This window comes from Spermophilus citellus, assembly GCF_964194105.1.
Source record: "Spermophilus citellus genome assembly, chromosome: 18".
Classification (NCBI taxonomy): Eukaryota; Metazoa; Chordata; class Mammalia; order Rodentia; family Sciuridae; genus Spermophilus; species Spermophilus citellus.
Genome location: NC_138200.1, coordinates 14,538,060 through 14,554,104, shown reverse-complemented (window position 1 = coordinate 14,554,104; position 16,045 = coordinate 14,538,060). Strand labels below are relative to the sequence as shown.

General features: G+C 50.8%; 1 protein-coding gene across 1 annotated transcript in view; it reads right to left on the bottom strand.

Moving 5' to 3' along the window:
- Positions 1 to 1,053: 1,053 nt before the first annotated feature.
- Positions 1,054 to 16,045, bottom strand: part of FCGBP (Fc gamma binding protein) — a gene marked incomplete at both ends in the record, with an annotated part of 35,955 nt that continues 20,963 nt past the window's right edge. Inside the window, 9 exons of the mRNA XM_081274701.1 lie at positions 1,054 to 1,320; positions 3,468 to 3,851; positions 6,344 to 6,543; positions 7,578 to 8,154; positions 8,424 to 9,001; positions 9,971 to 10,514; positions 10,853 to 11,469; positions 11,735 to 12,308; positions 13,699 to 14,036. Coding sequence (XP_081130827.1) covers positions 1,054 to 1,320; positions 3,468 to 3,851; positions 6,344 to 6,543; positions 7,578 to 8,154; positions 8,424 to 9,001; positions 9,971 to 10,514; positions 10,853 to 11,469; positions 11,735 to 12,308; positions 13,699 to 14,036 — 4,079 coding nt within the window. The remainder of the gene's footprint in view (positions 1,321 to 3,467; positions 3,852 to 6,343; positions 6,544 to 7,577; positions 8,155 to 8,423; positions 9,002 to 9,970; positions 10,515 to 10,852; positions 11,470 to 11,734; positions 12,309 to 13,698; positions 14,037 to 16,045) is intronic.

Here is a 16,045-nt window from a genome sequence, read left to right as displayed (position 1 = left end):
ATAGCACCCCTCTAGTTACAGCCCCAGCACCCTGGCTGTTGAGTGAAAACCACCCGGCCATGTTGGCTGGTTCATAATAAACCTTGAAGCTGTTTTCTACACTTACTGTCTTCATTTCTTCTCATCTTTTCTCTTGGACCCATTTTAATCCAATATTTCCCGCCATCACCCCACCAAAATAGTTTTCTTTAGATCACTAAGGACCTCCCTGTTGCTAATGCCAATGGTAAATCTTCTTCCCTAATTTTATTTATTATCAGTAACATTTGACACTCCCTCTTGCTTAATATGCTTTTTTTTTTTCCATTTGGCTTTCGGAACCTCCCCTGTATTTTCTCAGTGCCCTCATCTTCCATTTTTGACTTATTGGTTGAATTTACAGGTTAAATCCTCACTCCAGCTCTTTAAGTGCTGTCAATCATTCCGCTTTAAAGAAGAGGAAACGGAGTCAGAGAGAAATTCAGGACATCGCTAGGATTATAAATGATGAAGTCAGAATCTAGCCATCTCTCCTTCATCTGTTTCTTTCCTCCCTCCAATCGTTTGTCGTTTCACCCATCTATTCCTCTAATCATTCATTTCCACATCTTCCTGTTTCCCCATTCACCCTTTTCCCATCCCAGCCACCAGTAGATTCTTCTACTCATGCATCTAAGCATGCACACACTGCTCCTCTCACCCCCAATTTTCACTTCCCAGATTCCCCTCCTGTGCTGGAAGGAAAGTCAGGATGAGAAAGCATGAAAAAGAAACATCAGCGTGCAGCTTGGCTTGAGATATTTATTCAGTGCTCTCACACTGGGCCTCAATGGCTCAGCAAAGGGGTAGAGCAGGATAAGGGCACACAGTGCATCCTTTCACCTCCAGAAGGGTCAGGTCTTGATGTCTTCACTCCCAGTGGATGATTCATCAGTCATAACTGCAAGAGACAAACACTCAGCACCTCCTCTCGTGGACTAGGCAACCCACCCAACCTGCCTGCTTCCCAAGAGGATCCAGATCCTCCTGCCCTCAAGAATCCTGGCTCCAACATGACAGCCCTCACCCCAGCCCTCACCATTGGGAGAAGTCCTTTGCTTTCCATTTCTCCATTCCTGTCTCCGTGGGCACATCATTGGTATGGACCCCGTCAAAGTTTCCGCAGGCCCCACACAGCTTGCCAGAATGCTCATCACCAACCATCACAGCCAGCTGCCCATTGGTCTCAAGTTGGATTTGGACCCCTCCCTTCTGGTTGACTAGCATGGAGCCATCGGGTGTCTGCCTCACAGACACAGATGAGAACACTTCTGCTGGGAGATCCACTGGGAGACCGTTCACCTGGTAGTGGGAAAACATGGAGGTGAAGCCAGAGCCACAGAAGAGCTGGGGTGTTATGAAGATGGAGAGTTCAAGCTAGAGAACAAGCTCAAGGTGCTAAAGCAAAGATGCAGGTGCACTCGATGCAGGAATGGCTCCATCAGAAGACAGCTGGAGATCTGAGTGAATGGGTAAAAAGGGTGGAGAGTAGATGGACGAGAAATGGACTGAGGGACCCACATAACATCCCCAGGTCACAGGGGAAAAGCACTTTGACCCAGATAGATAAACAAACAAACCCTAGGGTCATCCTGCTTGATCCTAGTCTTCAAAAGAAAGTTTGAGTCTATTACTGGTTTCCTAACAAGAGCAACATTATCCTCTATTTTTGTAATGGTGACGTCTGAAGGTAAGTAATAATCTTAACAAATATGAGAGGAAATTTTTGTTTCTTTGTCATCAGCTGCAGACTCGGTAACCTTATGAATTTCTTCTTTAAAGAACGGTTGTCCATACAGTGGATGAATGAATCCTTCTAATGTGAACTTGCCAAAGCAAGTTCTTTGAAAGAGATGTTCTCTTTTCTCCAGATGCTCTTGTTTCTGGGTCTTCCTGTCAGATAACTGGAGAGACAGGTAGATAGATAGGAAAAAGTAGATACAGATCTGATAGATTGATGCATGGAGTGTGGGAGGAAGGAAGGAAGGAAGGAAGGAGATAGAAAAAAATGGAGGGTGGAAAATAGATGCTGGAAGGAAGGAGAGGTAGTGAGATAGACGGAGACTTGGTAGATGGACAGTCTCACCAGCTGCAAGCTGGATCGGAGTCGTTTCTCTTACCAAGCACAGTGTGGCACAGAGGAAGGAGGGCTGAATTTTTTCACAGAATCAAACTTTTCCTTCTAGATGCCCTGAGCTAGGTACTGGAAAAAAAAAACTGGTCATCAAGATGGCCAGGGTCCCTGCTCACATAAGACTTATAATCTAGTAAGGCTGAACACTTGGGAGTTTCCTTCCAGGGAGTCTGAAATTTTGGTAAGCACTATGCAGAGTGTGCCTAGGTGACCAGACCCCTGTGCAAACCCTAGGAGATGCTAATGAACTTCCCTGGTAGACAGCATTTCATTTTGCGTGTTTTGTCACAGAGTATCGCTGGAGGATTATGCATACCCCGCATGATTCCAGGAGGGGAGAACTCTGGGAAGCTTGGGCTAGGTTTCCTCTGGATTTTGCTTGGTACATCTTTCCTCTTTGTAGATTTTCCTTTGTATTCTTTCATTGTGATAATTCTCAGAAATACAACCATATGCTGAGTTCTCCTAGTATATCTGGGAAACTGGAGATGGTCTGGGGCCATCTCCAGGGGAACCCTGATGGTCATGTGACCCCAGACTGACCAATCGCAGCATTCCATCCCTGAGGCTGCAGTGATTGATTCCAGGCATAGGCATGAGTCCAAACTGGCCCAGAGAGACAAAATCTTGGGTTTTTTGTTGAATCAATTTCTGCTGAGGTAGCTAAGCTGATGGGGCATAGCTTGGGGAAGTTGGAGGGTTATCTTCCTATGAAAGGAATGAAGCTGATCTGGTGAACAATAAGTCTAAAAAATAGAGGTATAAATTCCTGATAATATTGCCAGGGTTGGGGCTGGGGATGTGGCTCAAGTGGTAGCGCGCTCGCCTGGCATGCGTGCGGCCGGGGTTCGATCCTCAGCACCACATACCAACAAAGATGTTGTGTCCGCCAAGAACTAAAAAATAAATATTAAAAATTCTCTCTCTCTCTCTCCTCTCTCACTCTCTCTTTTAAAAAAAAATATATATATATATATATTGCCAGGGCACTTGGATCCAGCCACTCCTGAGGCTCTATCTCTGGATTTTCTAGTTATGTGGGCCAATCAATTAATTTTTTGCTTAAAGCAATTTGAGTCTTGATTGATACTAAAACTATTAAGTTACTTGAGTGTGTTTTTGCTTCCCAAGAACTCAACCCTATGGAGGCACTAAATCTGAAGTGTTGAGACAAATACAAATTTAGAGACCATACTGCAGAGATCTTGATAAGGAAAACAGCAAGGCAGCCAAGGAGCCAGGAATGTAGAAGAACATTGCAACAGGAAGAATGAAAATCCAGGGGAGACATCCCACCTACCATGCCCCGACTTACCCACACGCCCTTGCCTGGGGTCACAGTGACAATACCCTCTTGGAAGAAGATGTGGAACTGGCTCACGGTTTCAGGCTTTTCATGGCAGGGCTGGACATTAGCAACCACACGGTACCAGGGGATGGTCGGCCGTAGTGCTGGGCAGCGGGAAGATATCTCATAGACACCAGGGGAGCTGAAGGTACTGTTGGCCCCATCGAAGGTGGTGATTTGGGCACCCAAGGAGAGGGTACAGAGACCTTGGGCAGCCTGGCATTTCCGGGATCCTTCCTGGATACCGCAGACATGGCCTGCTGGACAGCCAGCTGCCTCACATGTCAGACCCTTGCTTGAGGAACAGGAACAGCGCTCACTGCAGTCTGAGTTCAACAGGGAGGAGTTCACCTGTGCACAGAATGAGGCCAGGTTAGGGTGGGACAGAGACTGCAGCAATGGCCACAAGCCCCCCCCCCCATCCTCTACTCAGGCAGGGTGATTTTGCAGAAGACTCCAATTAAGAAATGAAGTGTGTTTCTCCTATCCATGAATCTAGGTAGGCCTTAAGACTATGCTTGGTCAATCAAATACAGCAGAAGCCATGTTGTGCCAGGTTTGTGTCTAGACCTCAAGAGGCCTGATCGCTCCCACACCCCGCCCCCACACTCTCTCTGTCTCAGGAGGCTGAAGCAGGAGGATCACAAGTTCAAAGCCAGCCTCAGCAAAAGTGAGGCTCTAAGCAACTCAGTGGTTGAATGCCCATGAGTTCAATCCCCAGTACCTAAATAAGTAAATAAATAAAAATACTGGGACAACAGATGAAATTTGAATAAAATCTACAGATTAGTATTGAATCAATGTTAACTTCCTGTTTTTTAATCTCTTTTTTTAATTGTAGTTGGACACAATCCCTTTATTTTATTTATTTATTTTTATGTGGTGCTGAGGATCAAACCCAGCTCCTCACATGTGCTAGGTGAGTGCTCTACAGCTGAGCCACAATCCCAGCCCCAGCTTCGTGGTTTTGATAATTATGTGTCATATAAATGAATTTCCTTCTTCTGAGGAAACACATGGTAAAGTACTTATGAGTAAAAGAGAATTACATTTGCAACATTTTCTCAACTGAGAATTGAGAGAAAATAATAGATATATATTTATATTCAGAGGATGATGAAGCAAATGTGGCATAATATCAACAAATGAAAAACCTCACTGAAGGGTATACAGGAGGGCTTTGTACTATTCTTCCAATTTTTCTTTGGCTTTTTTTTTTGTAGTATGAATTTAATGCAGGGGCCCTTTACCACTGAGCTACATCCCAAGTCCTTTATTTTTTTTTTATTTTATTTTATTGTGAGACAGAGTCTCACTCAATTTCTGGGGGACTCACTAATTTGCCAAGGCTGCCCTTGAACTTGCAGTCCTCCTGTCTCAGCCCGGCAAGTTGCTGGAATTACAGGTGTGTGACACCACACCCGGCTTCTTATATTTTTTCCTAAGTTTGAATTCATCAAAAATAAAAGTTTGCCGGCATGGTGGCACACACCTGTAATCCCAGCGGCTTGGAAGGCTGAGGCAGGAGGACTGTGAGTTCAAACCCAGTTTCAGCAAAAATGAGGCACTAAGCAACTCAGTGAGATTTTGTCTTTAAATAAAATACAAAATAGGGCTGGGGATGTGGTTCAGTGGTTGAGTGCACTTGAATTCAATTCCTGGTACCAATCAATCAATCAATCAATATTTGAAAACCTTGAAAGAAAAAGGTCAGTGTAATGAACAAAATAAACACAGTCATCCCTCAGTTCCAGGATCCAGAGGTGCATCTGTAGCTGCTCAAGTTCTTTATATAAAATGGCATAGCCCTGGCATATAACCTGCGCACATCCTCCTGTGCACATTAAGTCTTCTCTAGGTTACTTCTCGTGCCTGGCACAATGTAAATTCTATGTAAATACAGTTGTACTGCCTATATTGTTTAGGGAATAATGACAAGAAAAAGTCGGCACGTGTTGTCAAAACAGATGCAACTTTGTTTTGAAATATTTTCCATCTGTGGTCAGTTGAATCCATGATGTGGACACTGCACACAGAAGGACTAATGGCACTGTGCATATTGATGACTCCCATATTTCTTTCTGTGGGCCATGCGTCTGTCTCCCCCCAAATGCCAGATTCACAAACCTAATAAAACTTCCATCGCAGACAGAAGGCACAGGGCTTAGATAGGGGAGCAAGGGCAGAGGGGTCAGGGCTAGGATGGGGAGGTGCAGGCAGAGGGTTGGGGTGAGATGAGGAGGCACGGGGGTGGGGGTGGGAGTCCAGATGACCTAGCTGAGGGGTTTTCTGGATGGCTTCTGGCAGGTGGTGAGACCTGAAGGAACAGTAGGAATTTGGATCCACTTGGAAGTGGTGCAAGTTAGAGCCACTTGCTTTCTCTACATCACAACTTCTTTATTTGTAAAATGGGGGAAATAGCAAGAAGAGAGAGGCAGAGGGAGATTTTGTGGCCCACACACAGGAGAGGAGGAAGAGATCAGAGTGGTGTGGCCACAAGCCAAGAAATGCCTGTGGTAGGAGAAGCAAGGATCAGATATTCTGCCCTGGAGCCTCCAGAGACCTCGCCACCCTACCAACACTGTGATTTCAGCTTGGTGATCCTGCTTTCTGACCTCGGACCTCCAATCTGTGGAAGAATTATTTTCTCTTGTTTTAAACTACTGGGTCTGGGATAATTTGTTACAGCAGCTTTAGGAAACTCATACAGGTTCCCCATATCAAGTCACTCAGCCAGGAAATGGTGCTTGTGCTTCTGTCCCCATCCATAAGATCACCACAGAAGCTCTGAGTCTCCCTCAAGCTCCTCCAATCACCCCTGCCCACCTCAAGTCCCTGCTCACCGGCAAGTATCGGCCTTGATAGGTACAGCCGCAGTCTTGAGCAGGGATGCAGACACCCTGGGAGAGCAGGAAGCGGTCATCACATTCGCAGCCCTCAAAGCAGCGGGAGGTGCAGCCCGTGAGGCCAGAGAGAGCCGCACAGGAGCTCTGGCAGTGGTGAGTGCACACGGAGTAGTGGCTGTGGGCTGGGCACTTGAGAGCTGCAGAGACAGGGGCCAGGATGGGGTGACACCTTCAGGAGGGCATGGAATACCTAATGGGACATTCTGCCCACCCAGCCCTGGGTGGGGTGATGCTGAAGACAATTGACGAAGCCAACCCTGAACTCTGTCCTACAGAGCTCACAACCAGCTGCAGACAGCAAGTGCCCCAAATGACCGTGCCGCATTGGGAAGAACAGATGGAGGGATCAGGCCTGGGACGGGGAAGTACAGGCAGAGGGGAGTGGGGATGGGCAGACATAGGAGAAAAACAGGGGCCATGAGGACCCAGGGACACACTCAGGTGAAGGCCTGGGTTCTGGCTAAGCAACTGGAGGCTGGTGCAGCTGCCCTGAGTTGGCCACCAGGGCAGGAGAGAGAAGGATCAGGTTTAGGGTAAAATTCTGAGTTCCACTGGGAACATAGCAGGTGTGAGGGACTCTAAGGACACCCAGGGGAAGGTTTCTACCAGGCCCTGGGGCTGGCAGTCAGAGGAGAGTTCAGGGTTGGAGACAGACTGAGTCCACGGTCACCACTGAGGACAGATCCAAGGCTGTGGGATGGGTGATGGCCCCAGTTATAGGTCCTTCCCTAAGAAGACTGAAGGTGACAGCTCTCCCTTGGGACATGAATGGTCATCAACTTATCTCAGAGAGTCTTAAGGGAACACGTCCCTTCCTTGGGGATTTGAAGGAGAGGTCAAATCCTGTTTGGAATCTAATGGCGGTGGCATTGCTTGGGGGTTTGGGATGTGCCACAGACTCAGGCTTGTATGGACTGCTGACCTGCCCAACCCTTCCTCGGAGGTTACCCCAGAAAGTTGGATCCAATGCCAGGGAAGAAGTGAAGGTCAAGTTGGAGGAGAGTGCATCCCTGAAAGGAGTCTGAGGAGGCACAGTCAGGGGGTAGGAGAGAAGCCTCAGAGGCTGCTGTGGAGGGAGCTGGGGGGAGCACTGTCCTAGGGAGGGACTTCCCGAGCCACAGACAGAGAAGGAACAGGCCAGGCATCCTCTGAAGGGCCCATGGACACTCACAGCAGAAGCTGTCTGACCTCCAGGGCTTCACGGACGAGCCGGCTGCCTGACAGTCTGCTGTATATGCCGCCAGTTGCTGGCAGAGGAAGGCTTCGTCACCCTTGTGGGCGCACATGTCATACACACATTGGCGGAAGTATTCAGAGGGCTTCAGCACCTTATGACAGGTCGCGAAGGGGCCCTGGGGGTCTTGGAGCATGCCACAGACCTTGTTGCCCTCATAGGGTTTTGTCTCCTCTGCCAAGCACACAGGGCAGCCCTGAGGCCCACAACCCTCAAAACAACCCTCCTGGGAGGAGTCCATGTCTTTCCACGAAGCTCCAAAGGCCTCCACGCTGGAAGTTATTTTGCCAGTAGGAAGGGCAAAGTCGTCGCTCCAGTTGCCATTGAAGTTCCCACAGAGGCCACAGACCCGTCCATGGAAGGAGCTAGGGACGGATATGAGGATGTGGGAGTTGCCGTCGTAGAGGATCCGCAGCCCCTTGGTCGTCTGCAGAATCAGGTGTCGGCCTTCGGAAGTCACCCGCACAGGGCCCACAGACACGGGCAGGGCCACAGCCTCGCCGTCCACAGTGACCTGGATGGAAGGGTCAGGTGGGTTGGGGAATCACAGTGGGTGAGGCTGCCCCTCATGTTCCCAGTGGGGAGCTGTATACCTGTCAGGCCCTCATGGTGGTAGGTGTGTCTCCCCCTACTCTATCAGGGTGGGGTCCTATTTCTTTCAAAACCCCTGGGTTGGCTTAACATCTCCCTCGGAACCTACAGGGTGAGGTAATGACTCCCTTGGAATTCCCTGAGCGGAGCTGTGTGCCCTCAGGACCCCAGGTCAGGGTCATGTTCACTTACCGTTGGCCCTTGATCCAGACTCACAACCTGCTCATCCACAGTAACGCGCAGGCGTTGGGATTGTTCGGATGATGTGTTCTTCTTCTCAAGTACGATGCTAAATTTCTCATCACCAGGCTTCGGGAGGCAGACTTCAGCCAAGACATAAGAACAGGTGCCATGCAGGTCATAGACACGCCCATCAAAGGTGACATAGTGGATGCCTCCGTTGGCCATGCAGCGACCACAGCCCGTGGGATAACAAGCCTGGACGCCATCCTCTCTTCGACACTCCTCATAGGGTCCACAGGCTTCGCCATCCAGGCAGCTGACCTGGCCATGTGGCCCACACTCACAGCGCCGCTCACACTCAGGGCCTGGGTAGAAGGTCGCGCCCAGTGGATAGTAGCGGCCATCATGGAGGCAGCCGCACTGGCTCACAGGCACACAGGTGTCACCACTAAGCACGAAGTCAGCATCACAGACACAGCCCTCACGACAGGTGGACTCACAGCCCTCGGGTGCTGTGAAGCTTGGGCAGCTCACCGGGCAGGAGTCCCCGCAGAGCTCATAGTGGCTATTGGCAGGGCACTGGAAAGCTGGGGGGACACAAAAGAGGTGAGCCAGGCAGGTGCAAAGGTGGGCAAGAGGAGGTCCCTGGTGGGAGGACCTGCTTGGACCAATCTGGTGTGTATGGTTGGGTGTAGAGATCTGATCCAGTACACCCTACAGCAGGACTCAGTGTGGGATTTCAGGTGTGTGTGGGAGGAGCAGCTCAGACCAAGGTGTGTGATAACCTGACCAAGGACTTCTAAAGATCAGTGGCTGCCTGGTGAATTTGATCACGTCCATCTCAAAGTGTGAATACACCTGGGGTGTGGGCCAGATGGGCTTCAGGGTATCAACCTGTCTGAGTGGAGCTGATTGTGGCGGCTGACATGATCAGGAGCATCTACAGTCTCTGACACAGTGTGTTTCAGGGCATGTGTATCTGATTGTATGAAGCGAACAGGGTAAACTTGACCCAGATCTGCTTGAAGGGAATGGCCCAGGACTATCGGACTATGAATCTGAATGAATCTCCCTGAAACTGTCAGACTCCTGATTCCATCTGGATTTAAGTAACTTCAGTGTCTCAGTGTGTAATCTAGCTCGATACCATTGAAGGTATGTGGCCAATTCTGTGTGACTGGGTGTATTCCATTGTATAAGACAGCTCAGGGGCATCTGACCAGGTATGTAGCTCACTAGGTCTCTCTGATCAGGGGTTCCTTGCTGGGTGACTTTGGGTCAACCAACTAGTTCATCTGATTAGGATATCTGAGTGCATGAGTTCCCCAGAGCGTATTGGACTCTTGAGTTTCTGACCAGGTGTGTCTAGCTGATCTTGTGTATTTCAATGCCATACCTGATCTGGTGTATTTCAGTGTGTGAATTCCAAGGAGTCTCTGAGGAGATATCTGACTCAGGGACAGGAGAATGGCCCCGAGCCCAATGGAGGCAGGAGGGTACTGGGAAGTGACAGGGGGGACTCTTGCTACGTGCACTATGTATGGATCAGTACTTACGACAAAAATCAGGCTTCCTCCACTCTTCGAGAATCGCCCCAGCGGCCTGGCAGGCTGCCACGTAGGCGGCCAAAGCAGGGCAGAGGCCTCCCTGATGGCCCTGGGTCTGGCAGGCGTCCAGCAAGCAGGCTTTGAAGTACTGGTCAGGTGGCACCAGGCTGTGGCAGGGTGCTAGTGGGCCGTCGGGGGCCGAGATCATACCACAGGCGTTGGGGCCGCCGAAGGACTCCTGCTCTGCGGGCGTGCAGGGTGCCGGGCACGGCCCTGGCACGCACTCCCCACAGCCAGGTTCGCCGCCCACCTGCCAACCTTCTGGCTTCCCGCCCACCGCGTTCAGGTCGTCGGCCGGATTCTTGTTGTAGTTACCACACAGGCCACAGAGGGCGCCCGCGTACGCCGCTGGCACGCGCAGGCGCACAAAGCTGTTCCCGTCGAAAGTCAGCGAGAGCCCAAAGGCCGTGGTCACCACCACGTCGGCGCCGCTCAGGTGCGCGTGCAGGAGTGGGTCCTTCTGGAAGGGTAGCGCCACGAGCTCGCCGTCCACCTGCGGCCGTGGGAAGGGGGACGGCAGTGAGTGGCGTGGATCCCGGGGTCTAATCCTATCTCCACCTCATATTAGCCGTGGAACCTCCGCCCGGAACCGCCCTTAAGCATCTGTAGACCTCGTGTCATGGGCCCCTTTGGCTACTCTGAAGCAGGTACTTTCTGCAGATTCACTTTACAAAGGAATCTACTAAGGCTCAGAGAGTCCGAAGCGGCTGATCCAAACTGTCAGGCTCCTAGGGCTATACTCTGAACCCCTTCATCATGTGGGTGCTAAGTTGTGAAAGGTGCTGTGGGGATCAGCTGACCCCCCACTGTCTGGCTCCCATCTCTGCTCACCTGTAGCTTCCTGGGCCAGCGGGCACTGAGTGTCAGGCTGTGGCCATAGACATGCAGAGTGACACTGCGGGTGTAGCTGACAGCCTGACTGCCCCGGTGCTCATTGACCACAGTGACGGTGAAGTTCTCAGTCCCCTTGGGTGGTTCAGGGCAGGGCCCACTCAGGAGGTATTCGCAGGTGCCTTGGAAGTCGAATCGGTGGCCATCCAGGGTGGTGTAGTGGGGGTCACCCCAGGCCTGGCACTCAGCTGTGCTGACAGGTTGGCAGCCGTGCTGGCCAGAGGGTAGCAGGGTACACTGCTCACCCAGCCCACAGCTGCCGGGTGTGCAGGACAATGAGCCACCCTTAGGCCCACAGTGGCATCGCTGAGAGCAGGAGGCATCAGCCCAAAACTCACTGCCTGCCTCGTAGTAGGTGCCATTGGCCCAGCAGCCACAGCCGCCGTCCAGGGGAACGCAGCGGTGGCCACTCAACACGAAGCCTTCATTACACTGGCAGCCCTCAGCGCAGGGGCCCTCACACACAGCTGGTTTCGTGGTAGGCTCAGGGGGCGGGCAGCTGGCTGGGCAGGGTGGGCCACAGAGCTCGTAGTGGCTGTTTTCAGGGCAGGAGATCTCTGTGGGTAGGAGTGGGAGAGAGAGAGAACAGCATTTGGAGGGGGATCCTGGGACAGGGTGGAAAGAGACAGAAACAGAAAAGGGGGGGCAGAGAGAGAGAGAGAGAGAGAGAGAGAGAGGACAGAGAGAAAGAATGGAGAAACAGAAACAATCAAGGAACCACACAGAGAAATACTAAGAGTCAGAGACACAGAGAAACAAACAGAAGGACCCAGAAGGACTGCAGTGAAATCTTTCGGCCCCAGCTGCCTCCCCAACACTCACCACAGCCGGCCTGTGTCCTCCAGTCCTTGATGGTGATTCCAGCAGCCTGGCAGGCAGCAGCATAGGCAGCCAGCGCCTGGCAGAGTATGTCCTGGGTTCCTCCACCCAGGCAGACATCCAGAACACAGCCCTTGAAGTAATTTTCAGGTGGCAGGTGGGCATGGCAGGAGGTGAAGGGGCCATTTGCGTTAGGGGCCAGAGGTCCGCAGAAGCTGGGACCCTTATACTCTTCCAGCCGCTCCTCAGGGCATGTTGGGCAGGACCCTTTGCATTCATCCCAGCAAAATGGGTCCCAGTCTGGAACTCGCCAGCTGCCACCCCAGGTGGGTATTGAAGGAGCCACTGTGCCGTTAGGGAAGACTTGATCGTTACTGGCGTTTTTGTCCATGTTCCCACAGAGCCCGCATACTGCTTTCCTGTAGCTGCTGGGCAGCTTCACCTCTACCTGCCAATTCCAGTCATAGGTGACTTGAAGCCCAAAGTCAGTCACCAACACAGCCTTTGATGCTCCATGAGTCACTGAAATCCGCCCACCAGCCACAGAGACAGGCAGGGTTGTCAGCACACCATTCACCTGGGGGTGGGGAGGGAGGCAAACAGGGGTCACATGAGGTAGGGAGGTCCCAGCTCTGGTCCCTGCCTCCCTTCCTCTCTCATCCTGCCAGTAGGTGGGAGCTGTCAAGGTCTTTATCCATATATGATTATGTAGTCATTTTATAAACATGGATGTCTGTTCTCATCCAGGCCCTGCGGAATGAGTCCTCACATCTGCTTTTTCTGGCTCTCTCTCTCTTGATCTCTATCTGCCTTCTGCCTCTGCCTTCACTTGGGTTTTCTCTCTTGTCTTGGAGATCTCTCTCTATCTCTGCATTTATTCTCTTGGTCTTTCTTTGTGTCTCTGCCCCTCCCAACCCCCGCTCCGTTTGCTCTTTTTTTTTTTTTTTAAAGAGGGAGGGGGAGAGAGAGAGAGAGAGAGAGAGAGAGAGAGAGAGAGAGAGAGAGAGAGAATTTTTAATATTTATTTTTTAGTTCTCGGCGGACCCGGGCCGCACGCATGCCAGGCGAGCGCGCTACCGCTTGAGCCACATCCCCAGCCCCCGTTTGCTCTTCTCATTCTCTGCCTGGTTGTCTCTACTCGATCGTGGTCACATACCGAGCGCCTGTCCTGTTCCATGCCTTCCTTTCTCCCTGTGAGCTGCTACTCATCTGCATCTTCTTTTTCCTGGGCAGAAAGGGTAGCCTATCTCTGTCTTTACCATCTCTGACTTTCTCTTCATGTCTGAGTCTCTGGGCCTCTTGTCTGTTCCTTGATACTCACAGGTGCTTCATTAGGCCCAGCTCTGAGCTCAGCACTTTAACTGAACCACTTTGTTGTGGGCTTGGGCCTGCTATGATGCTCCTTCAACAGATGAGGACCTTGAAGGCCACCAAGTTATTGCTTGGTCAAAATCACGGAGCTCATAAGGAGGAGGGAGAACTGGGGTTCAGATCCAGGTCTTTCACAAAGGCAAATGCTAACCTGCTATGTTAAAGCCCACAGCAAAGGGTTAGGCTTAATTTCCAGAGAAAGGATGATTGTTTGCTGTAATTGTTATCATTCCTGTTGCCAATTTGATTTAGGCCTAAGTGAAGATAGAGTTTTGTGGGTTTTTTGTTTTTTTTTTTTTGGTACTTGGGATTGAACCCAGGGGTGCTTAACCACGGAGCCATATCCACAGCTCTTTTAATATTTTTTTCAGAGACGGGATCTCGCTGAGTTGCTTAGGACCTTGCTGAGTTGCTTAGGGCCTCGCTAAATTGCTGAGGCTGGCTTGGAATTAGAAATCCTCTTGCCTCAGCTTCCCAAGCCACTGGGATTACAAGTATGCACTATCACACCTGGTAAAGATGGAGAATTTTGAGCTCCTAACTGTGGCTGTTAGGACACTATTGGGGGGCTCAGACGACCATCCTGCTGAACATACCCGGACTTTGCCGATCTCATTCTTGTGGATGGAGATGTTGGTATTGAGAGTATTCACAGTGACAAGCTTCACATAGGACACAGAGGGATTACCCCGGTTTTCATTCTTGGTGGTGACGGTGAAGGGAGTCAGGTTTTGAGAACTGACCCCTGGGCAGTCAGTTGTTGCCAACACATAGTTGCAGGTGCCCTGGAAGTCAAATGCCCAGCCATCGAAGGAGTGGTAGTGTGGGTCACCCCAGAGCCAGCACATGACCTCAGAGATGGGCACACAAATGCCCTCGCCATTCTGAACTTCGCATATCTCCTGTGGCTTGCATATCACATTGTGGCAGGGTTCTGGGGACAGAGAAGAGAAGGCCTTGAGGGGGGTTGCTCACCATCAGGTGGCTGCTTTCCAGTATCTGCCCCAGACTGTGCCAGGGATGTTGACTCTGAAGGTTACTGCAGGTGAGACCAGATTCCAGGATCCTTACACCCAAGACCCAGGCCCTAGAGTTTGCTGTGTCTAAGACCAAGCCCTGGAATTCCCCCTGGCCTGACATGCAGGCCCTGTGATGGACTGTGTCCACAGCCTAAGGGTCAAGGGTCCCCATTTTGGGCCCTAGAGTCATTTTCTCTGAGACCTATTTCCCTATCTGTTTGAGACCCAGGTCCCAGGGTCCCTGCATTTAAGATCCAGGTTCTGGGTTCTCTTGATTGAGATCTCAGCCCCAGGGGACTCACACTGAGACCTTCCCTCCAGGGGTCCCTATGTCTGAGGTACCAGCCCTGAAGGCATCCATGTCTGAGATCCCAGTCCCAGATTCCCCCATGCCTGAAATCTCAGCCCCCTGGTCTCATGCCCAAGATGAGGGTCCTGGGGGACTTTTTGTATGGGAACCCTGTGCCAGGGGTCACAACATTCATACTCTGGCTCTGAGATCCCCATATCTAAGTCTCATGATCTGGGGGTCTTGCACCACAAGACTTCATTCCTAGGGGGTGTTTCATCTAGACTTGGTCTCACTTCTAAGTTCTCGTTCTGGAGGGCTTCTGAATCTAAGAACTCATCCTTAATGTCACTATCTCTGCTATGCCAACTTTTGGAATCTTCTGTGTGTAAATTCAAACTTCCTCCTCTCTCCTCCTGAGCCAGTTACCAATATATTGCCTCCTGCTCCAAACCCACCTGCATAGTTAAACTTTGTCTCTAGAGGGCGCAAGAGAGACGCTGCAGGAGGCCAGTCCCTTCTTGGTTACAACCGGCTCAGCACTTCCTGCTCCTGGGTGTGCAGGGCCAGTGACATTTGGGACACCTGCTCAGTGGGTTTCACTGGCCCCAGCTGGCTTCCCAGCAAATCACCCAGGCATTCCAGCTGGCAGGTTCCCACGGAATTCTGCTAGCATCTCGGTGGGGGTGTCTTTGCTGAGGGTTGCAGCCTGTGCAAACCTCTCTGCCACCCAGTGAGTTACAGTAGTGTCTCTTCAGTGAGATCTCAGGCTCCCTGTCTGCTGTGTTCCTATTCCTCAGCATTCTCTTTTCCTTTTTTTAAATAATTAATTTGTTTTGAGATAGGGTTTCATTAAGTTGCCCAGGCTGGCCACTCTGAGGAGCTGGAATCACTGGTGCGCACCACCACACCCAGCTCCCTTTACCCTTTAGTAGTTATTCTGCTTACTAGTAAATCATTCTGTCGTCTTCTTTTTTTCTTTTCTTTTCTTTTTTTTTTTTTTTGGTACCAGGGATGATTGAACCCGGGGCGCTCAACCACTGAGCCATATCCCCAGTCCTTTTTTCTATTTTTATTTAGAGATCGGGTCTTGCTAAGTTGCTGAGGCTGGCTTTCAACTCACGGTCCTCCTGCCTCAGCCTCCCAAGTCACTGGGATTACAGGTGTGAGCCACTGCAGCTGGCCCTCTTTCTTTCTTTCTTTTTTTTTTTTTTTTTTTTGAGGTGCTGGGGGTACATCCCAGGGCTTTGCACATATTGAAAAGTACTCTACTACTGAGTGACATCCACAGCCCTATAAATCATTCTTTATATAAACTTTCCATATTCAAATGACTGTGTGGCATCTGTCTCCCGACTGGACCCTGACTGATGTACCTTCATCTCTGGCACCTGTTATCCTGCCCTCAGCACTGAGGGACTCAGCCCCTGCCTCTCAGTTCTGGAGGTCCCATTCTTTAAACCTTCAGGGGGTTCTGGCTTTTCACCTAAGAAACCAGCCCCAGGGTGGCTTTGAGTCCCAGATTTAGTCTAGGGATCCCATCTATGTCTGACACTGTACGTAGAAATCCCGATCCTCTGACTGGGGGCCCCTGTAGCCAAAGTCCTGCCTTCGTGGGAGCTCTGCTTCAGTCTT